The 26,465-nt window shown below is 41.9% G+C and overlaps 1 protein-coding gene across 1 annotated transcript in view; it reads right to left on the reverse strand.

Moving 5' to 3' along the window:
* Positions 1 to 4,973: 4,973 nt before the first annotated feature.
* The window catches only part of TRPM6 (transient receptor potential cation channel subfamily M member 6), a 278,440-nt gene continuing 256,948 nt past the window's right edge, over positions 4,974 to 26,465 (reverse strand). Inside the window, exon 39 of the mRNA XM_073543757.1 lies at positions 4,974 to 7,039. Within this exon, the coding sequence (XP_073399858.1) occupies positions 6,936 to 7,039 (104 nt within the window). The 3' untranslated portion in view covers positions 4,974 to 6,935. The remainder of the gene's footprint in view (positions 7,040 to 26,465) is intronic.

The raw sequence follows: 26,465 nt of genomic DNA on the forward strand, positions 1-26,465 counted from the left end.
AATGGATGTCAGTCATGAGATGTAAGAAGTGAAGTATTTTTCATTGTACTATACTGCTATTTCTCTGCCGTATCGGAGCATCATGAGTTGTGGTATGTGTTAAAGGGGCGCTCTTTGGCCCTGGGCCCACGAAAACCTGGAGCCAGCCCTCCCCCCCCCACAACTGTAGCCAAATAACCCCCATTTTTCAGTGCGTAAGTAGTATTATGAAGTTAATTAAGGTTGACAAGCTTCTTTAACAAGAATTTATGCTTTTGGCATTCAAATGGGCACTGTTGGCGTGTTTCCTGTCCTCCTCTCACTGCCGACTTTAATTCTCCATTGACTTACATTGGGTTTCGTGTTTCGGGACGATCCCGACTTTTCCCTATAGTCGGCAGTTTTTTGCTCGACCCGACTTTTGGAAAAGTCGGGTTTCATTAAACGAAACTCGACCCTAAAAAACCAAAAGTCGCTCAACACTACCGACAAGTATTACTTCCATATCCGGGTTTTAATAAATCAAGTCTTGAACTGTACCCACCCGCTGTAGTTCTACATTCTTGACTATGGACGCTGATTCTGTGCATGCCCTGTCTGCCCCTCATCTTGGATACGGAGGTAAGAATATCTCACAGCGCCTTATCAGTCAGCTACACCTGCATTCGCCTTATGTATACAAAAAAAAAATATATATATATATATACATATACACAGTGGGCAAATATATATATATATATATACATATCCACAGTGGGGCAAAAAAGTATTTAGTCAGTCAGCAATAGTGCAAGTTCCACCACTTAAAAAGATGAGAGGCGTCTGTAATTTACATCATAGGTAGACCTCAACTATGGGAGACAAACTGAGAAAAAAAAAATCCAGAAAATCACAGTCTGTTTTTTTTTCATTTTATTTGCATATTATGGTGGAAAATAAGTATTTGGTCAGAAACAAAATTTCATCTCAATACTTTGTGATATATCCTTTGTTGGCAATGACAGAGGTCAAACGTTTTCTGTAAGTCTTCACAAGGTTGCCACACACTGTTGTTGGTATGTTGGCCCATTCCTCCATGCAGATCTCCTCTAGAGCAGTGATGTTTTTGGCTTTTCGCTTGGCAACACGGACTTTCAACTCCCTCCAAAGGTTTTCTATAGGGTTGAGATCTGGAGACTGGCTAGGCCACTCCAGGACCTTGAAATGCTTCTTACGAAGCCACTCCTTCGTTGCCCTGGTGGTGTGCTTTGGATCATTGTCATGTTGAAAGACCCAGCCACGTTTCATCTTCAATGCCCTTGCTGATGGAAGGAGGTTTGCCCTCAAAATCTCACGATACATGGCCCCATTCATTCTTTCATGTACCCGGATCAGTCGTCCTGGCCCCTTTGCAGAGAAACAGCCCCAAAGCATGATGTTTCCACCACCATGCTTTACAGTAGGTATGGTGTTTGATGGATGCAACTCAGTATTCTTTTTCCTCCAAACACGACAAGTTGTGTTTCTACCAAACAGTTCCAGTTTGAATCATAGAATCATAGAATCGTAGAGTTGGAAGGGACCTCCTGGGCCATCTGGTCCAACCCCCTGCTCAAAGCAGGATTCGCTAAATCATCCCAGTTAGATGTCTGTCCAGCCTCTGTTTGAAGACTTCCATTGAAGGAGAACTCACCACTTCTCGTGGCAGCCTGTTCCACTCATTGATCACTCTGTCAAAAAGTTTTTTCTAATATCTAATCTGTGTCTCCTCCCATTCAGCTTCATCCCATTGTTTCTAGTCTTTCCTTGTGCAAATGAGAATAAAGTTGATCCTTCTACAATGTGACAGCCCTTTAGATATTTGTAGACAGCTATTAAGTCTCCTCTCAGTCTTCTCTTTTGCAAACTAAACATTCCCAAATCCTGCAACCTTTCCTCATAAGACAGGGTTTGCAGACCGGTCACCATTCTGGTCGGTCTTTTCTGAACTTGCTCCAGTTTGTTGATGTCTTTTTTAAAATGTGGTGCCCAAAACTGGACACAATATTCCAGATGAGGTCTGACCAAAGAGGAGTAGAGGGAAATAATGACTTCACGTGATCTAGACTGTATGCTTCTGTTAATACATCCTAGAATTGCATTTGCCTTTTTTGCTGCTGCATCACACTGTTGACTCATATTCAGTCTGTGATCTATTAGTATACCCAAGTCTTTTTCACATGTGCTGTCACTTAGCCCTATTCCTCCCATTCTATATATGCTTTTTTCATTTTTATTGCCCAGATGTAGTACTTTGCATTTCTCCCTGTTAAAAACCATTCTGTTAGTTGCTGCCCACTTCTCCAGTTTATTTAAATCTTTTTGAATCCTCTCTCTCTCTTCTCTAGTATTAGCTATCCCTCCTAGCTTTGTGTCATCAGCAAATTTAATCAGTTTACCCTCAATTCCTTCATCTAAATCGTTGATAAAGATGTTGAACAATACAGGGCCCAGGACAGAGCCCTGTGGTACCCCACTTGAGACATTCTTCCAACTGGATATGCAGCCATTTACGACCACTCTTTGGGTCCGATCACTAAGCCAGTTATGAATCCACCTAACAGTTGCCTTGTCCATTCCATACTTAGTCATTTTTTCAATAAGGATTGTATGAGAGACTTTGTCAAATGCTTTGCTGAAGTCAAGATATACTATATCTACAGCATTTCCTTGATCCACCCAATCAGTAATACCATCATAGAAGGAAATTAAATTAGTCTGACATGACTTATTAGTTACAAACCCATGCTGACTCTGTTTAATCACTTCATTCTTATCCAGGTATTGACATACATGTTGTTTAATAATTTGTTCAAAGATCTTTCCTGGTATAGAAGTCAGACTCACCGGCCTATAGTTGCCTGGGTCCACCTTCTTCCCCTTTTTGAAGATAGGAACAACATTTGCTCTTCTCCAGTCTTCTGGCACTTCTCCTGTTCTCCAAGAATTTTCAAAGATTATGGAGAGGGGTTCAAAAATTTCTTCTGCTATCTCCTTCAGTACTCTGGGGTGTAATTCATCTGGACCTGGAGACTTGAATACATTTAGGTTAGCTAAGTGTTTCCTCACTATCTTTCTGTTTATAGATATCCTGGATTCTTCTATTCCCTTAATAGGACAGTGAATAACAGTTGATGTTACATTTCCTTTCTGAGAGAAAACAGATGCAAAATAGGAATTTAAAAGTTCAGCCTTCTCAACATCCTGTCTTACCATTTCATCATTTTCATCCTGTAAAAATCCTATAGCATCTTTGACTTTTCTTTTACTTTTGACATATCCCCAAAATCCTTTATTATTGCTTTTGACATCTCTTGCAAGCCTCAATTCATTTTCAGCTTTAGATAATCTGATTTGTGCCTTGCAGGTTCTGCAGACAGCATTATATTCTTCTTTAGATATGCCTCCTTCTTTCCATTTTATAAACATTTTTTGCTTCCTTTTTAGCATGTGCTTAAGTTCTGTGTTCATCCATCCTGGTTTCCTTAAATGCTTCCTATTCTTCCCTCTTTTCGGAATTGTTAACAACTGTGCTTTGAGAATTTCATTTTTCAAGATTTCCCATCCTTCCTGGACATTTTTGTCTTTAAGGATATCCAGCCATTGGATCCCTCCAATTCTCTTTCTGAATCCCTTAAAATCTGCCTTTCTGAAATCTAACCTTGACGTCTGAGTCTTCACAGGTCTTCCGCCTCTAGTTATCCAAAATTCTAAAATAGCATGGTCGCTACCTCCTAGGGTCCCAGCCACTTTTACCTCCTCAACCATTTCCTCCCTGTTTATAAGGATTAGATCCAAGGTAGCAGTTCCCCTTGTTTTCTCCTTTACCTTTTGGAAGATAAAGTTGTCAGCAAGAGAGGATAAGAATTTCCTTGACCTGTTAGTTTTGCCTGAGAGAGATTCCCAACAAATGTCTGGATAGTTGAAATCTCCCATGACAACTATGTCATATTTTTTGGAGAACTTGGCCATTTGATGCATAAAGAGTTCATCCATATCTTCAGCTTGCACAGTTTGGTTTCATCAGACCATAGGACATTCTCCCAAAACTCCTCTGGATCATCCAAATGCTCTCTAGCAAACTTCAGACGGGCCCGGACATGTACAGGCTTAAGCAGTGGGACACGTCTGGCACTGCAGGATCTGAGTCCATGGTGGCGTAGTGTGTTACTTATGGTAGGCCTTGTTACATTGGTCCCAGCTCTCTGCAGTTCATTCATTAGGTCCCCCCGTGTGGTTCTGGGATTTTTGCTCACCGTTCTTGTGATCACTCTGACCCCACGGGGTGGGATTTTGCGTGGAGCACCAGATCGAGGGAGATTATCAGTGGTCTTGTATGTCTTCCATTTTCTAATTATTGCTCCCACAGTTGATTTCTTCACTCCAAGCTGGTTGGCTATTGCAGATTCAGTCTTCCCAGCCTGGTGCAGGGCTACAATTTTGTTTCTGGTGTCCTTTGACAGCTCTTTGGTCTTCACCATAGTGGAGTTTGGAGTCAGACTGTTTGAGGGTGTGCACAGGTGTCTTTTTATACTGATAACAAGTTTAAACAGGTGCCATTACTACAGGTAATGAGTGGAGGAAAGAGGAGACTCTTAAAGAAGAAGTTAAGGTCTGTGAGAGCCAGAAATATTGATTGCTTGTTTCTGACCAAATACTTATTTTCCACCATAATATGCAAATAAAATGAAAAAAAAACAGACAATGTGATTTTCTGGATTTTTTTTTCTCAGTTTGTCTCCCATAGTTGAGGTCTACCTATGATGTAAATTACAGACGCCTCTCATCTTTTTAAGTGGTGGAACTTGCACTATTGCTGACTGACTAAATACTTTTTTGCCCCACTGTGTGTGTGTGTATATATATTTTTTTTTTTTTTTTACAAAAAAAATTATTTTATAAACCAGGGGCATAATAAGCTTAAACACACTACATATCACCATCAAATAATATGAGTAATTATAATTACGTAAATATAAAAATTGAAAGATCAAATTTTATTACAATAAAAATAAATAATCAATGAACATTTTTGGAATATATACTGTACATTAAACATCCAAACGTAAAATACAGAATTGGCATAATGATATTCTTTAAAACGAAAAACTAAAATTTAATGAAATAAAATATCTTGCATTGATATACATAGTTCTTTGCATTAGTAAATGTGACCTTTTTAATCAAAGCTATATCAGCACTATTTTGGGCATTTTTCACACATAAAATAGTGGAAAATACAAAGCTCATACTGCAACACCCAAAACTGGAGTTGTCTAGTAGACACCTGTTGCTACACAGCTTTTTCAAAACTAGATACAACTAAGAGAGAGAACAACTAAGAGATTTATATTACATTTACAGGCATTTAGGCAAACAAGTCTATTGAAAAAGGAGCATTTTGGAAACATAGGCAGTTTTTTGTGCTTATCTATTATTGGGTCACACTGTCAAAAGGAACCTGTCACTTGATTCACACTAGCCGAATCATGGGCAGCATGAATTAGAGATGGCTGTACGATTGCAGCCAGGAATATTATTATCAAACTGTAACGTTTCAGAGATTATATACAGTACTATGAAAAGCCTACACTACTCTGGTATTTGCTCTCCCCAGGACCGCCTGCAGGTGATCTCATTACGTACGCGTGAGGGCGAGACCTGTCAATCAGCAGCTGTGGCTATAGTAAGAGCCAGCGGTGGAGTTGTACTCGTCTCGTCTCCAGCTATGGTCCCCGACCTTCTATTCAAAGTATATTATCAATAAAACGCCAGAGTGGTTCAGAGAATATTATGTCTGGTTGCAATTGTGCAGCCAGCCTACGATTCATGCTAAGGAAAAAATGAAAAACCAGATCACCTGTTAGGCATGTGTTGTGAGGAAGCACAGATATTGTGTAGTCATCACGTGTAGTAGTAGGCAAAAAAGAGAAAAAATCCAGCTTCCAAAATTCCAATTTATTTTTTGCCTACGATTCATGCTGCCTGTGGTTTGAGCATGAATCACCTATTAGGTTCCCTTTAACATATGGAGAACAGTAAACCAAACAATTTCCAAAACCTTCTATTACATGAACCAAAAAGCTGCAGACATCCATCCAGTAGGCTGGATTTAGTTTGATGGAGGCCCTAAAGGCATAACTGAGGATGGGCTTCTCCTCATTATCAGTGTCAGATGTTTGCCGAAACAAACACTAGATAGGCATTAACAGATCCAACCAGTATCAATTCTGTGCAATGTAATGTATGTTGGGCACCTTGTCTGTTTCCAATGATTGCTCAGGAATGTTGTAGTCTAACATTTCCAAACTTCTGTTTATTCTCAGTGAAGAGGAAGGCATGATCATGGTAGTGTAGACAGGATAGAATCCCCCTATATACTAATGATTTGGCAAGTGACGGAACTTTAGTAGCATATGTGCAGAGAACTGCAACTCAGTCCCATTCAAGTGAGTTGGGCAGGGTTTCCAAACTTGCATAGCACGTAGATAGGAGTAGCGCTGTACACGGAAAATTCAGAAGGCGCCATCGTATTCTACATATTGTTTGCACTTTATTCTAGCAACTAATAGGCCTCTATCTTATATAACTGTTCAGCATTGGAAACACATGGTAGCAGGTCCATGTGCAAAGGCAGTTTATTCCTCTGATAAAGCACACAAACATGGTATAAGAGACACCTAAGAAGTACAAGCTACACATGCTACCAAAGAGTTACCATTTAGACTAGATTGAATACACAATTGTACAGTGAAGTGCAATTTTCAAAAATGTATAAAACATATTACATCAGCAAAAATTATACTTTTCATACAGATCTAGGGTCCATGGGGAGGACATGATTGTTTGATCCATGATCGAAAAACATAGTCTTATGATGTCTATCAATATCACACTACAATATCCAGTATAAAGATCACTTTATGTGGAATGTTGTTCTACAGTTTTGTATTATATTCCAAAATGTCTTCATCTGTGTCTGCTTCTCCAATTTCAAACCCTAGATTGATCCTCCCAGGTGAGTAGTCATTTCTTTTCAAATCTGTAGGTGAAAAAGATCAAATGTTTGAGAGAGCAGAGAAAATAATGACATATCATACAAAGGATAGGAGAGGACATTAAGGAACAGCTAACTCTGCTCCTTTTACATTTGTTTCTCTTGGATTCTAGAGACATATGAGCATAGAGGGAAACCTAGCTGCACCAGATACACTTACTCCAAATAAAATACATCAACATGTCTAAAAAAAAAAAAAAAAAATCTCTAGAATACAAAAGGAAAGTAACAAATATATATAACAAGAACATAAAAGAAAGCTGCATATTGTACATAAAGCAATGACTACATACAGACACTCAGTCATCAGAGATAAAAATAAATGAATGTGTCCATAATGGTAAAGTTCGCCAAATTAAGTCAAAACCTTCTTAAATAGTGTATGAAATGGTGAAATGTCCCTATTAGTTCCTGTGTGGAGCTATTCAATTGCGTGACGGATTATATTCTTCTATGTGTTTTTTAAATGGATCCATCACCAGATGTTGCAATACAAATTGCATTCATTGCTATATACATCTATTAGACCTGATGAGGATGGTGTACTTGCTTTGAAAAATCATGTTAGAATGGCTGTTTAATCTTGATATTAAAATGAGGATTTTATGAGATCAACTAAGAAGTGAGAAAGCTCACTAGTTCTTGTGTATTCAATCTGTAACCACCCAGCCTAACTAAAAGCTGCAGCTTGTACAGACCAGTGTCAGATTTCAGCAGCAGGGAGGAGGGACATTGAGAAGCTGTTAGACTAGGTGGGCTTTCACCGAGTTTAAACATTCAAACAGGATTATACTCTCACTCTAACTTGGATTTCCTTGCAATTGTCCAGAGATAGTCAAAAAGGCCTTGTGTCAAGAGGTATTGCGATTGAGATTAAAGGGATTTTTTCAGGAAAACAAGTTATAACCTATCCTTAAGATGGGTGATAACCTATTGATCAGTGGTGGTCCAAACACTGGGATTGGCACCCATCAGCAGAAAGGGGAATTTTTTTCCCAATGATGCGCTTTTATCCCCATTAGGATGGAGCTGCACCATGCATACCGACAGATGTTCCATTCATTCTCTATGTAGCTGCCGGAAAAAGCGGAGTGTAGGCTCAGCGTTCCAAAAGAGAATGAATAGACCAGTGGTAAAGAATGTCCACTGCCGATCCAATATAAAGGGGATAAAGTGCCCTGTTCTGCCGATCGGTGTAGGTCTCTGTGGTCAGACCACCACCGATCAATAAGTTATGCACAATCCTATGGATAGTTGATACCTTGTTTTCACTCCCGTGAATTTCAATTCTGTAGATTGACGAGAAGAACTCTGCACAACCTTTGTAGCTATAAGTGGTACACCAAAATATGATTAAAGGGAATCTGTCACCCCCTAGGACATATGTAACCAATTAACCCCTCTTTGACGTCGGATGTACTATCCCGTCCATGTGCCCTGGGCCAATTTGACCACGGATACTCCAGGTTACTTCATAACACACTGCGGGGAGGGATCAGGGGACTCCAAAACACGCAGGCGCGATAGCCTGTCAGGTCCCGGGCAGTGCGCACTGCGCATGCCCAAGAACTGTTGTCACAGTGCAGGTGCCCTCCGGCATTTAACGGCAACAAGACAGGAGGAGGCGGTGCCGGGACGCTACAGGGGGGATGGACAGCTGGGAGGTGGCTTAAACAGAGGGACACACAATACCTCTGTGACTGATTCCAGGTATGAGGACCTAGTTATAAAAGTCAGTATTTTGCCAGAAGCAAAAGAGCCACTTTCACAGAATGCAGCCTTAGTGCTGCTGAAGGTGGCTCTTTTAGTTAAAAAAGCCCTGGGGGGGTGACAGGTTCCCTTTAATTTCTCTCTCCTCTGATGTGATTGCACATCAGAGGAGAGAGAAATAGGGACCCCCGATCACCCCCACAGTACCTCTGTTGTCCTCGCAGGCCCCTCTGAAGTCCCCTGGGCCGCCAGCTTCTTCTCCTGGGAGAAAAAGTGCACCCTCCGAGATCTGCCGGCTGGCACCCTCCGAGATCTGCCGGCTGGCACCCGGCAACAATAGGAGAATTTTTCCTATTGGTTCATTTTGATCACTGTGATAGACCTTATTACGGTGATCAAAATAAAAAAATAGTAAATCAAACCTCCCTTTATCACCCCCCTTAGTTAGGGAAAAATAATAAAATAAGAAAAATGTATTTATTTCCATTTTCCCGCTAGGATTAGAGTTGGGCTAAAGTGAATTGGGTTAAAGTTAGGGTTGGGGTTAAAGTTAGGGTTAGGATTTGGGATAGGATTAAGATTAGGGTTAGGGGTGTGTTGGGGTTAGGGTTGGATTTAGAATTGGGGGGGGGTTTAGCCACATCAGGGGCTCCCCAAATGCGACATGGCGTCCAATCTCAATTCCAGCCAATTCTGCGTTGAAAAAGTCAAACGGTGCTCCTTCCCTTCTGAGCTCTGCTGTGTGCCCAAACAGTGATCTACCCCTACATATGGGGTATCAGCGTACTCAGGACAAATTGGACAACAACTTTTGGGGTCCAATTTCTCCAGTTACCCTTGGTAAAATAAAACAAATTGGATCTGAAGTAAATGTTTTGTGAAAAAAGCTAAATGTTCATTTTTTACAAATGACAAATTGGACTACAACTTTTGGGGTCCAATTTCTCCTGTTACCCTTGTGAAAATAAAAAATTAGGCGCAAAAAATCATTTTTGTGACAAAAATATGATTTTCTTTCTCTCGTTTCCAAAATGGGGTCACTTGTGGGAGGTTTCCACTGTTTAGACAAAACAGGGGCGCTCCAAATGCAACATGGCGTCCGATCTCAATTCCAGCTAAGTTTGGTTTGAAAAAGTTAAACGGCGCTTATTCCCTTCTTGGCTCTGCCGTGTGCCAAAACAGTGGTTCCCCCTCATATATTTGGTATAAGTGTACTCAGGACAAATTGGACAACATATTTTGGGGTCCAATTTCTCCGGTACCCTTGGTAAAATAAAGAAAATGGACCTTAAGTAAATTTTTTGTGAAAAAAGTTAAATGTTCATTTTTTTTAAAACATTCCAAAAATTCATGTGAAGCTCTTGAAGGGTTAATAAACTTCTTGAATGTGGTTTTGAGCACCTTCAGGGGTGCAGATGTTAGATAATACCCAAACGTGACACCATTCTATCAAATAGACTCCTCAAAGTGACTTCAAATATGATGTGGTCCCTAAAAAGAAAATGGTGTTGTAAAAATGAGAAATCGCTGGTCAACTTTTAACCCTTATAACTTCCTAACACAAAAAAAATTTGGTTCCAAAACTCTGCTGATGTAAAGCTAACCTGTGGGAAATGTTATTCATTAAGTATTTTATGTGACATATCTCTGTGATTTAAGGGCATGAAAATTCAAATTGGAAAATTGCGAAATTTTCGCCAAATTTCCATTTTTTTCACAAATAAACGCAAGTCACATCAAAGAAATTTTACAATTATCATGAAGTACAATATGTCACAAGAAAATAACATCAGAATCACTGGGATCCATGGAAGCGTTCCAGAGTTATTTCCTCATAAATGGACAGTGGTCAGAATTGTAAAAATTGGCCTGGTCATTAACAAGCAAACCACCCTTGGGGGTAAAAGTGTTAATATGGGCATACAGGTAATAGAAATGTTAAACTAGTCCTACCTGTCTGCCTCATATTTGCAGTCTCATTATTAAGAAATCGTATTTTCTGTATGCTAATGATTTCTTCCAGGCTCCGAGGTGTGAGGTGCCTGAAAGAAATCTCTGCCTCCTGTCTTCATTATCATACCACCCCTCTCTCATCAGTGTCACAATGCCCTGTGATGTATAATGATGGCCCCGGAATCTCACACCTGCGCCCCGCAATGGCGCGATTATACAGTACCTATTCTGCCCTTCTATGGGCATTGGCTTCAGCATTATTCTGCATAGGCGTCAGCGTGCACGGCGATAAGGTGCTCTCCCCGCGTCCTTCTTCCTTGAATAGTTAAGAACCAGACTGAGGTGTAGCTAGGGTTTCAGCTCGGGGGGCGAAACATGAGTGGGCCCCTAACATTCGGACATACCACTGGTGCAACTTACCTGCGCGGCCGCACATGGGTGCAAGAGGTAAGGGGGCCCATTTCTACCTCCAAAAAAGGTGCAGTTTTGCATTTTAAGGAGCTCTTGGGCTGCAAAGGGCCCATATATTGTTCTTGCACATGTGCCCTTTTCTGTCTGTGTCCGCCTGTGGCCCCTGACCAGGTAATCATGATCATAACTATGGTGGTATAGGGGAACCTCAGGAAATGCTCCCGTACATACAGCATGATGTCCTCCAGAGTTCCCCTATACATAGAATGCTGACTCCACTACTCCTCCAATACACAGTATAATAGATAATAGCTTTCTGACACCATGTGGTGCATGCACTGAGAACCCCTCTGCAGGGAGGAAATTAACTTTATTGCTCCCGGCAGCCTTGCTCTTCCAGGCATGAGTTGCGCTTGCACGGTTTCATTCACCGCTCTGTGTATAGAGAGAGTGGTGGCTGTAACCGCACCCCGGCACTGACTGACAGCTGCCTCAGCACCGTCTGCCACCAGGAGTTAACCTACTGGTGCCCCTATAAATAATAATGCTTCTTAGGTGCCCACTTAATGTTTAACTGAGTCCACCTATGTACATTAGTAATGGCCCCAGCATCGCTGATGTGAGCAGCGGGTCATGTGATGACTCTTTTGGTTTCTTACAATTGTCTTCTATTGAGTGAAGTCAAACTTATCTAGTCGACACATGCAAATAGCAAACGCAGTCGCATGACTGCCTGATCGCACCAGTGGTCTTGAGGTCTCTTGACAGCAGTCGCTCCCCATCATGATTTTGCAGTCTGTAGTCTCATAGTGACTGCAGACAATTATCCCAAGCCTCTAATAACTTTACAATAATAATAAATTGCTTATTATTAAATAGAATGCAGCTCGTGGTTACTGTATTGTTATACTTGTTAGGGGCAGACAGACGGACGTATAACTCGTGCGGGGGATCGCATCGCAATCCTCGGACTGACAGTCGGCTTGCCACACCTGATAGTGACAGCTGCATAGTAATACATCACGCTGTCACGCTCATGTCAGGAGCAATACTAGCCTGTCCGAGGGTTGCGATGCGATTCTCGCATGAGTGATACGGCCATCTGTCTGTCCCCTTATGCTAATACTTATAACAAGTCTAATAATACTTAAATATTAATCTATTATTAAAGTATTAGCACTACTAACCTGTATTGCTATGCTTGTTATACTAATACTTATAAAAGATTGAGCTCACAAGTATAAGAAGCCCCCTACCTCCCCACATCCCACTCCCACACCCCAACAGCCCATCCTCTCACATGCACCCCCCAGTGCTCTGTCCCCCTCCCCTACAATACCCCCCATCATATCACATTCACTCCAGTGCTCTGTCCCCCCTCCCCTACAATACCCCCATCCTGTCACATTCACCCCAGTGCTCTGTCCCCCTCCCCCACAATACCCCCATCCTCTCACATTAACCTCCGGTGCTGTCCCCCTCCCAAATAATACCCCATCCTCACATTCACCCCAAGAGCTCTGTCCCCCTCCCCCACAATACCCTCATACTCTCTCATGCACGCCCCAGTGCTCTGTCCCTCCTCCCCCCCAATACCCCATCTTCTCACATTCACCCCCAGTGCTTTGTCCCTCCTGCCTCTCAATACCCTATCCTCTCACATTCACCCCCAGTGCTGTCCCCTCTCCCCAATACCCCCATCCTCTCACCTTTGCCCTGTGCCCTGTCGCCCTGCCTCACAATACCCACATCATCTCACATTCACCCCCCCGTGCCCTGTTCCCTCTACCCCCACAATACCCCCATCCTCTCACATTCATCCCACAGTGACCATGACATGCCAAAACTGAATGAATTTAATAAATTCCATTCCCACTTACTGATGAGGTTCGCAGGCAGTGAGGCAGGACCAGGAAGTGTCCAGTTTAATGCACAGAGGGCAAAAGGACCCAGTGTGCCTGAGACAATCAGAGCCTGCACGGCAGAAACTAACTGCAGCTGCTGCCAGCCAGGAAGCAGCTCCTCTGGAGAGTCAGCAGCACTGTACACTGCACACACAGACTGAGGCTGTGCAACCTGCCACTGTACAGAGTCTGTCAGATGGGGAGCTGGCATTGTGCTGCTCTCTCCCTGACACCTCAGATACGGCCAAATGACAAAGGTGGCCATGTCTCCCAGTGGGCCCCTGCATGTTATGGGCCCAGGGCAATGGCTCCCTCTGCCCCCTCAGTAGCTTTGCTACTGGAACCAGACAATTTCTGATGCCCTTGTCACCCATGTATGCATGGTGGGGAGAGAACCTTATCACTGTGCACACCCGTGGTCACTGCAACGGTAGTAGCAGTGACTCGCCTGCGCAGAAGAACGCTGAAGCCAATGTCCATAGAAGGGCGGAATAGGTACTGTATAATCGCGCTATTGGCGCAGGATTCTGGGGCCAACATTGCACATCACAGGGCAGTGTGAGGCTGATGCGAAGGGAGTGGTATGATAAATGAAGACAGGAGGCAGAGATTTCTTCCAGGTATCGCACATCTGGAGCCAGGAAAAAATCATTATCGTACAGAAATAAAATACGATTTCTCAACAAGACCGCAAATATGAGGCATACAGGTAGGAGTAGTTTAACATTTCTATCACTAATGCCCATATTAACAGGTCATATACGTCCCAGGGGGTGGACAAATTCCCTTTAATAATGATAAAGTTATCATTACAGTATGCATCTCATCCTATGTAATATATTTTTACTTTGTTTTATTGTGTCTTTTATATATCATTTTGTTTTAGCAATCCTTGAGTATCCATTTTTGTTTTAGTATAATAGGGCATTGATTATTAAAGTGTTCTTTCATTTAATGACATTTTGAGCAGGCTTTTTTCCTTCATATTGATATATCTGTATAGTTTTTTCACTCGATGCCTTATTCTACATCATATGCCTTTAATCTATACATTTTTTTTTTTTTTTAATCAAATAGATTTTTATTAATAAGAATTCAAAATACAGAATATACAGTAAATCTTCCACAAACAATAGATTTACAAATTGAACAACCCTATTCCCCCCCTCTCATGCCCCCCCCCCATGTAGACAGCATATATAACTCTTTTCTCCATAAGATTCCTCTTACACCGTAATTTACAATTAGTCATCCTCTTTACCCATATTGTCAATCAAACCATACAAAACAAAAATGTTCCTATGTCCGGGTATTAATGGTCTATCCACAACACCAGCATTGTAAAATATAGCACATTCCCATCAGTTAACTGTACCGTATTGTAACCAAGGATTCCACAACCTCTCATAGGTTTTAGAATTGCCTCTTTTAGCATATATCCTTTCCTCCAGCTGGATGATACAAGACACCTGTTTCACAAACTCTTTCCCAGAAGGTGGTTCTTTCTTGATCCAGTTCCTCGCAATCAGCTTCCTTGCTACATATAGTAGTCTGGCTATAGCAAGCTTTGCACTATTAACTATTTCAATTTCCTCCACATATCCCAGTATGCAGACAAGTGGGTTTTTGGGTATAACACTTCCGTAAGCCCCTTCTATTCTGTCAATGACATTAAACCAGAACGCAGATAGCCTGGGACAAGTCCACATCATATGAAGGATTCAGGCATCAGAACCCCCACATCTTAGACAGTCAGAGTTGTCCCTCAGCCCCATTTTAAACATCAGAAGGGGGGTACGGTACACACGATGGATCACATAAAGATGGGACAACCTAGCTGGTTCACTCATAGTGAGTTTAGGGACATATTCTAGGACCCTGCCCCATACCTCGTCAGTCATCACCCCAATCTCTCCCTCCCATTTGGATCTTGCTTTAAGTGGGAACCCCATTAAATGTGTATGCAATCTATCTTTGTAGGTGTTAGAAATTACCCCTTTCGTAAGTCCAGCACCACCACATATATAGTCCAACACTATGTCAGATTGTATCTGCAGGTTTCTGGAAAGTTTTTGAGCCGTAATGGCATGCCGTACCTGACAGTAGCGGTACCATTCAGAATCCGGCAACTGAAACTCACTCTGTAATTGCACAAACGGTCTCAGCTCCCCGTTACCCATAATTTGAGACATTAATGTCAGCCCCCTATGTTTCCAGCATTCCAGTCTCCCAAGTTTCCGAATCTCTGGGAGGTTATTATTATCCCATATAACTGTGAATCTACTCAACCCGGTCACCCCTCTCACCCTCTTTAGTCTGTTCCACAGGTCTTGTAAGAATCGCAGAGTGGGGCACCCATCTCCCATTACACCCATCTTCCCATTCTCTAGGCCAAGTATCAACGGACATATATTTAGTACATATTCCAGCACTCCTCTGATGACACCTGCCTTCTCTTGATTAGACCACCCTCTGAGATATTGACTTTGGGCAGCTAAAAAATACAGTTCCGGATTTGGTAGTGCCAGTCCTTTGGTCTTTGCAAGGTTTCTAGCCTTATTCTAGGTTGTTTCTTATCCCATACCAAGGCCCTAAACAGTGAACTCACCACTCCGAACCTTTTCTGCGGTATCCAGATTGGGGAGTTGTGTAATATATATAAAAGTTTGGGCATTAAAACCATTTTAAGTAGATTAATCCTTCCCACCACCGACAAGTGTAATTTGTTCCAAGTGTCCACCTTCGTTCTTAGAATTGCCATTAGGGGTACTAGATTAGTATTAAGGTACTCAGTCATCGGTAGGGAAACCTGTATCCCCAAATATTTAAACATTTCCACACATTGTAGTTTATTGGCCCCTATGTCTTCCCGAGTCCATACCACCTCCTTGTCCACTTTAAATAGGCTTGATTTAGACCAATTTATGGTCAGTCCTGAGATCTCACTGAACCCCTCAATGGTCTGCACAGCATGATCCAATGAAGCCGAGGGGTCCCCTAGGAATAACAAAGGTCATCCGCATACAGGGCCACCTTTTCCTCCAAATCGCCATATTGAAACCCCTTTATTGCCTTGTTGCGTCTAATAGCAGCCGCCAATGGCTCTATCGCAATAGCGAACAGGTGCAGTGACAATGGACAGCCTTGCCTCATTCCTCTATGCAGCTGTATTCCCGCAGACATTACCCCATTAATCTTAACTCTAGCTGTGGGTTGAGTATACAATAGCTGAATCCACGCTGTAAATTGAGGACCAAAGCCCATACTATGCAGCACTCTCCACAGGTATGACCATTCTACAGAGTCAAAGGCTTTATGGGCATCAAGTGAGGCTATCACTCTCCCACCTGGGTTATCGACTGGCAACTGCAGATTGAGATATAGTCTCCGTATATTGGCTGCTGTTGATTTGTTGGGCATAAACCCCAATTGATCCATACGGATCAATGTATCAATAACACCAGTTAGTCGGTTCGCCAGCACTTTAGCCAGTATTTTCACATCAGCTGTCAGCAAGGATATTGGCCTGTATGAATCTGGAATTCCTGGATTCTTACCGTCCTTAGGAATCACCACTATCACTGCCTCCCGCATAGACGCAGGCAAAATCCCTTCTTTCATAGCCTCCTCAAATACTATTAATAGCTTGGGTAGCACAATTTCTTCTAGGTGTTTGTATATTTCCGCAGGAAGACCGTCTGCTCCCGGGGCCCTCTCATTAGTCATGCCATGCAGAGCCATCTCCAACTCTTCTACTGTGATAGGAGACTCCAACTTATCCCTATCTTCCATAGATAGTGTCGGAAGCAGTCCCGCTCCTAGAAATGCCTCCACCCCCCCCTCCCCTCCCCTTCTACTCGATGAATAGAGGTTCTGGTAAAAACCTGCGAAGACCTCCAGAATGTCTGGCGTCTCAGTAACCCTTGTCCCCTTTGCAGTATCCATACTATGTATAAATGAGCTGCCTCTCTGGGCTGCAGCTATAATCGACAATAGATGACCAACTTTTTCCCCTTCTTCCTAGAATCTAATCTTCTGAAAAGCCTGCTTCTTAGTTGCTTTATCTAGTAGTAACCTATTGGCCCTTTCATGTGCCTGCCTAAGTGTCAGTTGAGTGTCGGGTGTAGCGTGCTGTGCCATTTCTATTTCTGCCCTAGTTAGGGCTTCCAGACTATCCACCTCATCTCGCTTAGTTTGTGTCTTTCTCCTACATATATCCCTGTATAGAATTCCCCGGAGATATGCCTTCATGGCGTCCCATGCCACCAGAGGGTGAGCACTATCATCATTATGGACAAAGAATTCCCCAATATCCCGCATGATGCCCTGCATATTTATATGTTGTATCCAGGCAGGATGTAACTTCCACTCTCCCCTTATCCCCCCTCTCAAACGCTCCCGTTTAATGGACACAAGGATGGGACTGTGGTCCGAGTTCACTCTCGGTAAGTATTGCACATCCCCCACCACTGCATTCATCAACTCATTAGCTAATGCCATGTCGATGCAAGATAGGGTATTATAAGAAGCTGAATAGCAGGAGAAGCACTGTTTCCTGTCATTTCTTACCCTCCAAATGTCCATCAAACACATTTCCCGAACTAAATTGCCAAATGGGGTTATACTGTCACTCAATACTCCCAACGGCCTCCTGTCCCAATAAGAGTCTATTACATTATTATAGTCACCCACTATCAAAAGAGGCAATTCTCCCCCTCTTCCTGAGAATTCCCAAGTCTCCCTCAGCTTAGTACTCGAGTAGGGGGGTGGAATATAAATAGCGGCAATGCACATAAGGTGGCCAAATAATTTACATTTGATGACTACACACTGCCCATCCAGGTCAATATGCACCTCTATTTCCTCATATTGTATTGAAGTATGAATTAGCACAGAGACCCCCCTTGCGTAGCTAGAAAAAGTAGAGTGATAGTCCCTCTGTATCCATCGCCTATTCAAGAGTCTCGTTGTGTCCGGTAAAAGATGAGTCTCCAGGAGGCATACCACCGATGGGCCCTGGTCTTGTATATATTTGAATATAGCTGCCCTCTTAGTTTTGCAGGATAAACCCCTAACATTCCAACTTGGTACCTTAATTTCCCCCTCTTCCATAGTGTTGATAACTGGAATTATTAATCGGTGTAGTTTTCCCCCTTGCTGTCTGAACCCATCCCTCCTCCCTCACCCTCCCCTTCACCCATCCCCCCCCTCCTGTCCCCTCCTCTTCTCCCCCTTCCTAGTGCATATACTCTCAAAGAGAGCTGGGTAATCTGGTCCCTGGCCCCCCTCCCCTCCCACCTCCCCCACCACCATGCTTCTACATTCATCTAATTGCATACGTAGAGCAACTATCTTCCCAGCTCCCCCCCCCAGTCCTGTTGAGCAGGATAGAAGATCCCATTGTAAAACATCATCAATAATATAATAAAACACATATACAATTCAAATTTTGGAAATTATAACAATAGACACCCCCGCTGTGCCCAACATTGGGCAACCACCAAATCTCAATCATCTCGCCCCGCCAAAGCATCAATCTCAACCATATGCCAGTGGATCTAAAGAAGATCATATTCAGGAGATCAAGAGGCGTATAATAAAAGGGCCAAAGAACCGATGGCAAAGAAAAAAAAAAAAAAATAATAGGAAAACCAGGAACAAGGCCGAAGCCTACCAAAAATCAGTTAAGAATTCCTTGCGAGACACTGAAATATATAATATGTCCTCAGCCGACAATCTCAGGCATAGTCCTCTTGACTAATCAATCAATTCCAGCTCATGTCTTCCCCTGGAATTTATGCGCATTAATGTCAATCCATTGGTTAGCTTCTATTGGATGGATGAAAAATTGCACTTTATCAAGCGCCACCACCCTTAGTTTAGCTGGGAAAATCATGGAGTACTGCAATCCCAGCTCTCTAAGACGCTTCTTCACTCCTCCAAATTGCATATGCTGTTTTTGGACTGCAATAGAAAAGTCTGGGTAGATAGCTATTTTTTCACCATTCATGGCAAGATCCCCCATCTCTCTCGCCCTCCTTAGAATTATGTCTCTATCCCTATAATGGAGAAGCTTAGCAAGCATAGTGCGTGGTCCTCTACCCAGTGGTTGTGGCTGCATGGGAACTCTGTGTGCGCGCTCCACAGCAAAAAACTTGATCAGAGTATCTGTGCCAAATTTCTCCCTGAGCCACTCTTCCATAAATTCTGTGGGGTTTCTCCCTTTGGATTTTTCCGGGAGGCCAACAATCCTTATATTATTACGTCTAAAGCGATTCTCTAGATCATCATTTTTGCCCACTATTTCAGAGATTTGCTGAGCGAATTTTTTTTCTGCTTTCTGGAGTTTAGTGATGTGGTCCTCTGCTTGCCCCACTCTCTTTTCTACCTCTTCTGTTCTGGTATCAGCTTTTTTCATATCATTTTTAAACCAGCCACTTCAGATTGAATTCCCAGAACCTGCTGTGTCAGTGTGGTTAAGGCATTCTTACAGAAGAAGACCGCGGCAAATATGTCCTTCAGTGTGGGATTCTCATGATCCTCCCCTGCCTTCTGGGTCTCACCTGCCCCCACCACAGCTCCTCCATTTTGCGGCTGCTCCTCTTCCTCCCCCATCTCTCCCAGGGAATCATCTGAATCATGCTCCTCCTCCTCCCCATGTTTACCTCCAGATCGCAGGGAATCCTCCTCAGTCCTAGCAAACTTCTTCAGCTTAGCTGCAGCCTCCATACATCTCTGACATTCAGCATTGGCTCTCTCCGCCTCCTTCCTTGCCTCAGCTCCATCTTGTGAGCGGAGTACATCTCCCCTTCCTGCATCTTTCTGTCTCCGGCGGGTCATGGCTCCTCACCAGGGCTTCAGAATGCAGCTGCAGGTAGTCTCCCCCCTTATCTATCTGATCGTTTGGCCGAGGATATCAGTGGTGTCAGCGGGGCTGCGGATTACTCCAGGCACCAGAGGGAGAAACAGACCCAGAGTCCTTTCACATTGCCTGCCAGGCCACGCCCCAATCTATACATTTCTAACATATTAGGGCCAATTACAGCGCCTTACATAACCAAATGTTTTTCTCATAATTGCTATACAAAAAATACAATGATCTCATCAAGCAACTAGCTTTTATTAGTAGCCTGAGAAAAACTCAGGAGGGTTTCAACATTAACCCCTTAAGCCCCAAGGGTGGTTTGCACGTTCATGACTGGGCCAATTTTTATAATTCTGACCACTGTCCCTTTATGAGGTAATAACTCTGAAATGCTTCCATGGATCCCGGTGATTCTGACAATGTTTTCTCGTGACATATTGTACTTCATGTTAGTGGTAAAATTTCATTCATATAACTTGTATTTATGTGAAAAAAACGGAAATTTGGCGAAAATTTTGAAAATTTCGAAATTTTCCAAATTTGAATTTTTATGCCCGTAAATCACAGAGATGTGGCACACAAAAAACTTAACAAGTAACATTTCCCACATGTTTACTTTACATCAGCACAATTTTGGAACCAACATTTTTTTTTGTTAGGAAGTTATAAGGGTTAAAAATTGACCAGCGATTTCTCATTTTTGCAACACCATTTTATTTTTACGGACCACATCACATTTAAAGCCACTTTGAGGGGTCTATATGATAGAAAATACCCAAAAGTGACACCAATCTAAAAACTGCACCCCTTAAGGTGCTCAAAACCACATTCAGGAAGTTTATTAACCCTTTAGGTGCATCACAGGAATTTTTTGAATATTTAAAAAAAAATGAACATTTAACTTTTTTTTCACAAAAAAAATACATCAGGTTCAATTTTTTTTATTTTACCAAGGGTAACAGGAGAAATTGGACTGCAAAAGTTATTGTGCAATTTGTCCTGAGTACGCTGATACCTGATATGTGAGGGGGAACCACTGTTTCGGTGCATGGCAGACCTCAGAAGGGAAGGAGCGCCGTTTGACTTTTTCAATGCAAAATTGGCTGTAATTCAGATCGGACGCCATGTCGCGTTTGGAGAGCCCCTGATGTACCTAAACAGTGGAAAACCCCCACAAGTGACCCCATTTTGGAAACTAGACCCCCCAAGGAACTTATCTAGATACGTGGTGAGATCTTTGAACCCAGATGGGCATCAAAGAAGTTTATAACGTACAGCGGTACAATTAAAAATTGGGGGTGAAAAGATCATTTTTGTGGAAAAAATATGATTTTTTATTTTCCCAAGGGTAACAGGACCCTAAAAGTTATTGTGCAATTTGTCCTGAGTACGCTGATACCCCATATGTGGGTGTAAATGACTATTTGGGCGCATGGCAGAGCTTGGAAGGGAAGCAGCGCCATTTGACGTTTTTGGCTGGAATTGAGATCGGACACCATGTCGCAATTGGAAAACCCCTGATGTACCAAAACAGTGGAAACCCCCCACAAATGACACCATTTTGGAAACTAGACGCCCTAAGGAACTTATCTAGATGTGTGGTAAGCACTTTGAACCCCCCAGTGCTTCACAGAAGTTTATAACGCCCGGGCGTGAAAATAAAAAAATCGTATTTAGTCCACATTTTTTTTTATTTTCCCAAGGGTACAAGGAGAAATTGGACCCCAAAAGTTATTGTCCAATTTGTCCTGAGTACGGTGATACCTCATATGTGGGAGAAAACTACTGTATGGGCACACGTCGGGGCTCGGAAGGGAAGTAGTGACGTTTTGGAATGCAGACTTTGATGGAATGGTCTGCAGGTGTCATGTTGCCTTTGGAGAGCCCCTAATGTACCTAAACAGTGGAAACCCCCCAGAAATAACCCCATTTTGGAAACTAGACCCCCTAAGGAACTTATCTAGATGTGTGTGAGCACTTTGAACCCCCAAGGGCTTCACAGAAGTTTATAATGCCCAGGCATGAAAATAAAAAAATCATTTTTTTCCACAAAAATGATATTTTTGCCCCCAATTTTTTATTTTCCTAAGGGTAACAGGAGAAATTAGACCCCAAAAGTTGTTTTGCAATTTGTCCTGCGTATGCTGATACCCTATATGTGGGGGTAAAACACTGTTTGGGTGCATGGCAGAGCTTGGAAGTGAAGGAGCACCATTTGACTTTTTCAATGCAGAATTTGCTGGAATTGAGATCAGATGCCATGTTGCATTTGGAGAGCACCTGATGTGCCCAAACAGTGGAAACCCCCCAATTATAACTCCAACCCTAACCCCAACACACTCCTAACCCTAATCTCAGCCCTAACCCTAATGGGAAAATGGAAATAAATACATTTTCTTTTAATTTTATTATTTTTCCCTAACTAAGGGGGTGATAACGGGGGGTTTGATTTACTATTTATGGCGGTTTTTATGTTTGGCAGCTGTCGCACGCTAAAAGACGCATTTTATTGTAAAAATAGGTTTTGCATCACCACATATTGAGAGCTTTAATTTTTCCGTATTTTGACCCACCGAGTCATGTGAGGTCTTATTCTTTGAGGGACGAGTTGATGTTTTTATTGGTACCATTTTCGGGCACGTGACATGTTTTGATCGCTTTTTATTCCGATTTTTGGGACGCAGAATGAACAAAAACCAGCGTTTCATGAATTTCTTTTGGGGGGTGCGTTTACACCGTACGCGTGCAGTAAAATTGATAAAGCGGTTTTATTCTTCGGGTCAGTACGGTTACAGCGATACCTCATTTAGGTCTTTTTTTATGTTTTGTCGGTTTTATGCAATGAAAACTATTTTATATAAAAAATAATCATTTTTGCATCTCTTTATTCTGCGAGCTATAACTTTTTATTTTTTTGCAGATGACGCTGTTTGGCAGCTCGTTTTTTGCAGGACAAGCTGACGTTTTCAGCGGTACCATGGATATTTATATGCGTCTTTTTGATCGCGCGTTATTGCACTTTTTGTTCGGTGGTATGATAAATCATTTTTTGCTTCGTTTTTTATTTTTATTTTTTAAGGGATTCGCTAAAGAGGTTAACTAATGGGACAGTTTTATAGGGCGGGTCATTATGGACGCGGCGATACCAAATATGTGTACTTCTATTGTTTTGGGTTTTTTTATTTTCAAAAAATGAATTTATTGGGGAATATTTTTTTTTTTTTTTTTACTAATTTAGAGATTTTTTTTTCTAATTATTTTTACACTTTTTTTTTTTTTTTTTAACTTTATTACATTGTGGGACATCACTGTCACAGGCATAGACGCAGACTTCCTCATGCCTGCGCTTTGCAGGCAGTGAGGAAGTCAGCTCCCTACAGGCCCCCGAAGGTCCCCGTTGCCATCTTGGATCCGGGGTCCTGTAGGGAAAGAGCCCCCCGCAGCAGCGCTGCACATTGTGCTGCCGTGGGGGGGCTCAGGGAAGCACAGAGGGAGCCCCCTCCCTGCCGATGCTTCCCTTTAACCCCCGGTACACCGCGATCGTGTTTGATCGCGGTGTACAAGGGGTTAACGTGTCGGGGGCGGTCCGTGACTGCCCCTGACACATTGTGCCGGGTGTCAGCTGTGATAATCAGCTGACACCCGGCCGCGATCAGCGGCCCTCACCACGTGAGCGCCTCTGATCGCTATGACGTACTATCCCGTCCCTGGGAATTAAGTCCCAGGGTACATGGACGGGAAAGTACGTCTCATGGCAGAAAGGGGTTAAAACCCACATTGAAAAAAAAATACACTGACAGATAATTTCAGGCCATGTCAGAACATAAGAGTTGTGGAACTCCAATTCCTTCACTAACCCCACATGATTTCGACCTATCCTTATCTGGGAAATCTCCAGTGTCTTCTTCCTGAAGCCAAAAATTAGTTCTTTGCATCTTCATATTTTATTTAGATCACTTCTCTACACACCAAATCTTACACCAATACACCGTGTTCCAAATTATTATGCAAATTTGATTTAAGTGTCATAAAGAATTTTTATTTTCAAATAAACTCACGGACGGTCTCAGGGCTCTTTGGATCACTGAAATCAATCTCAAACACTTGTGATAATTAGTTTGCCAGGTAAGTCCAATTAAAAGAAAACTACTTAAGAGGAGGTTCCACATCATAAAGCAGGCCACAGGTTTCAAGAAATATGGAAAAGAAAAAGGCTCATATTTTGCAATGCCATGGACAGGGTATAAAAACAGTCAATATTTCACAAAACCTTAAGCATAATCATCATCCTATGAAGAGATACAGTGGGGAAAAAAGTATTTTTAGTCAGGCACCAATTGTGCAAGTTCTCCCACTTAAAAACATGAGAGAGGCCTGTAATTGACATCATAGGTAGACCTCAACTATGAGAGTCAAAATTAGAAAACAAATCCAGAAAATCACCTTGTCTGATTTGGCAACATTTGTTTTTCAAATTATGGTGGAAAATAAATATTTGGTCATTAACAAAAATTCATCTCAATACTTTGTGATATATCCTTTGTTGGCAATGACAGAGGTCAAACAGTTTCTGTAAGTCTTCACAAGGTTGCCACACACTGTTGGTGGTATGTTGGCCCACTCCTCCATGCAGATCTCCTCTAGAGCAGCTACACCCTTATGGTGCATCACTGAATCTGCAGCTGCATCTCCCTCCCTCCTTCCTTTCTTCATTTACTGTTTTACACAAGGTGAATTTTTTGGCATCTGTGAAGGCTCTTGATCATTCAGTGAAGTGATGCCAATTTAATATAATAAGATGTTTTCTAAAGTTTCTTTTGCTCACAGGTTCCACTGATTAAAGTAAAAACAGTTTGGTTCCATGAAAGGTGAAATGCGGGTCTTTGGTGCCTACTATTTTAGCCCATTATGGGCACATGTCTTAATTGCTTCTGTCTCTTGATAAAGCTTATTTCAATAGCGTGATCCAAAATAAGCTTAAGTAGCCATTTCATCTATGCATCACTTCATTATCTGCAGAAGACTGCTTATTATTGACTAAGATACTGGAAGCAGGGATGAAAGCTTTCTTGCTTTTCATGAAAGGGATAATGGTATTCTTTAAATAGAAACAAGTAGATAATATATATTATAGCCTGAACAAAGTATTACCTTATATGTTTATAAACTTATCATGCAAGCAAATGTCATTTATTGTCTGCCCATATACTATAATAGAGGGGTCTCAAATACGAGGTCTACATGCGGCCCCTGAGGCTGCTTCATGCGACCTACAGGCACCGAAGCACCCCATGGCAATGTGGCATGGTCCAGGGGTCCACTGATGTCAGTGCTAGTTTTCAGTTGAGTGTGTATTCTTGGACACACATTCAATTGAAATGTATCGTGGCACAGATACCATCTCTGCGCCACAGTACCAATAACAGCCAATCAGAGGCTGCAGCTGATATTAGCGTCTCGGCGCTGGCAGTGTATGACGTCAATGCTCTGGAAAAGAGGATGCTGTTAGCCTAGGGAGCGAGGTCAGGCGAGTCGAGAAGGATCTTTTTTGGGGTTTGAGAGCGGGTGCCAGGATGGGAAGGGGACATTACTGCAAGATGAGGACCAGGATGGGGGAAATTACTGCAAGACAAGGGCCAAGATGGGGTCATTAATATAAGATGTTGGTCAAAATTATTAAATGGTACAAATTGTAAGACAATATTGCTGTTTGGGGCCAACTGGGGGACAAGAAAGGAGAAAAGAAATTGTAAAAATCTAAAAAAAATAACAAAAAACTAAATAAAGTATGAAAAAATAATTGGCACTAACAATGTGGTTTTATGTATAAACTAAAAAAAAAAAAAAAAAAAAAAAAGTGCACATTTGTTATCAACGTATCCATAATGACCCAAGTTAGAAAACTGTACCATAACCCATATGATGAATGCCATTTAAAGAACAAAATAAAAACGCCAAAATTTTGCAAAAATGATCAAAATGTGCACTGAAAAAATATTTATGTTGTTATCACTAAAAATGTAATTTAATCATGCAGAGAATGAGGCCATTCAAATTCAAATTTTTTCAATGTGCGACCTATATACTCCGCATTTGAGACCTCATCTGTAAAACGACTGAATCTACAAGTCTGCAATGTGTCCAATTTATTAAAAGAACAGTTCCCACATTATTTTACAGTAATCAGGAAACTATGCACAGAATAATGGTGGTATAACAATTCAGTTTTGACAATTACTTCACAGTTTAAACACAAAATGCATTTTCTTCTAAAGTTACTTCTCAAATAAAGCCACTAACAGGTCCAGCACATTTAAGAAAAAAATAATATATTTTAAGTCTTTATTCTTTTGAATTCGGAGTTTCTATAATAATATGCATTAATCACTCTCCAACTCGCTTGGTAAGTCATTCCTTCTTATATGTGGCATCATTGCAGGCTTCTACCTTGTACCTTCTATGCCATAAAAGGTTAAAATATTGTGTACTAAAAGCTTATACTGTAATTACTGAGACGCAAAGTTTGTTGGACTGTATACACTGACTGACGCCCAGCCAAAAACACATC

The sequence above is a fragment of the Dendrobates tinctorius genome, unplaced genomic scaffold (genome assembly GCF_039654945.1).
Source record: "Dendrobates tinctorius isolate UK_male_01 unplaced genomic scaffold, ASM3965494v1 ptg000134l, whole genome shotgun sequence".
NCBI lineage: Eukaryota > Metazoa > Chordata > Amphibia > Anura > Dendrobatidae > Dendrobates > Dendrobates tinctorius.